Source organism: Sinocyclocheilus grahami, unplaced genomic scaffold (assembly GCF_001515645.1).
Source record: "Sinocyclocheilus grahami isolate Dianchi unplaced genomic scaffold, SAMN03320097.WGS_v1.1 scaffold17121.1, whole genome shotgun sequence".
Classification (NCBI taxonomy): Eukaryota; Metazoa; Chordata; class Actinopteri; order Cypriniformes; family Cyprinidae; genus Sinocyclocheilus; species Sinocyclocheilus grahami.
This window is the reverse complement of record NW_015516453.1, coordinates 1-1,306: the sequence shown is the minus strand read 5'-3', so window position 1 is coordinate 1,306 and position 1,306 is coordinate 1. Positions and strand designations below refer to the sequence as shown.

Sequence of the window (1,306 nt, the reverse complement as noted above, 5' to 3'; positions counted from 1 at the left end):
AAAAAAAAAAAACTTTTGAAACCCTTCATTTCAAGAGTGCAGGCAAGATTATAAAATACAACTATTATAAATATAATAATTACAACTAATTTAAAATTTGATGTCCGCACATTTATTTAATTGGTGAGTAGCTACAGTATGTAATAAGCAGGATAATGTACAGTCATTCGCTCATCATTGCAAAATAAACCCAGGCAGACAGGGTGACCAGGAATGCAGATGTGGAGTGACCTTCTCCTTTTAAATGTCACTACTGAAAGAAATATGAATGATGTAATTTGTGGCTTTTCTAATCATCCTGTCCAGCATGTGTTGACTAAAAGTGTTGCTGTGTGTCAGAGCACAGGTGCCCAGGTCCAGGTGGCAGGAGATCTACTGCCTGACTCGACTGAGCGAGCCGTGACCATCTCAGGCACCCCTCATGCCATCACACAATGTGTGAAACACATCTGCACCGTCATGCTGGAGGTTTGTGAGCGTGCACGTGAGAGCGCATCCGCTTTTTATTTGAAAATCGGTGCGATTATGCACGATTTCCCTTATGCTTAAAATGTTATTTCAAGTGGGGTGTATTTTTCAGGTCTTTTTCTCCTTCACACTTCATTTGTATGCACTTTCAGCGCATGGACTGCATGTTAAATGTTCTTGTTTGCTTCATTAGTTACCAGCATCCAACCTTGGATGCCTTTGTTTTGCAGGATTTTCTCTGGCCCGCATTAACTTTGGGCTTTGAACAGTAAAATCCAGTGAGGCTTAACAGAGTTCTAGACACATACTGCCTAAACGCCTTTGCTTTTGTCCTGACTGTGCTTGTCTCCCTCATTTAGTCGCCACCTAAAGGAGCCACCATTCCGTACCGACCCAAACCCACCGCGGGTGGCAGCCACACAGTGTTGTCGCAACCTCATGCTGCGTCGGTGAGTTCTCCATCTATATCTTAATGCAGAAACCATACAATCGAAACAGCCCTTCATGAGCATTAACGATTCAATAGTTCCCCTCAGTCCCAGTGGGACACTCTGAGTGTGGATATTTACGCTAATGATTAGACTGAGATCAGCTGGTGGAATAAATCTCACCCCCAGATCCAATCAGTAATACAGTCACCAATGGGGCCATTGGACCATGCCAAGTGCTCTTAAACATGCAGATCAGACTCACTTTGAATCAATAATTTAGATCTGTAGGTGTTTGAATTGGAAAGCTTGTAACTAATCATAAATACAGCTGTATATAGCTGGACTAAACAATTCCTTCATCAGTATTCCGTTCTATTCTATTGTTCAGATCATGTGAAATACTCACT

General features: G+C 42.0%; 1 protein-coding gene across 1 annotated transcript in view; it reads left to right on the top strand.

Moving 5' to 3' along the window:
* Positions 1-917, top strand: part of LOC107579411 (poly(rC)-binding protein 3-like) — a gene marked incomplete at both ends in the record, with an annotated part of 3,615 nt that extends 2,698 nt beyond the window's left edge. Inside the window, 2 exons of the mRNA XM_016265245.1 lie at positions 340-468; positions 828-917. Of these exons, the coding sequence (XP_016120731.1) occupies positions 340-468; positions 828-917 (219 nt within the window). The remainder of the gene's footprint in view (positions 1-339; positions 469-827) is intronic.
* Positions 918-1,306: the final 389 nt, after the last annotated feature.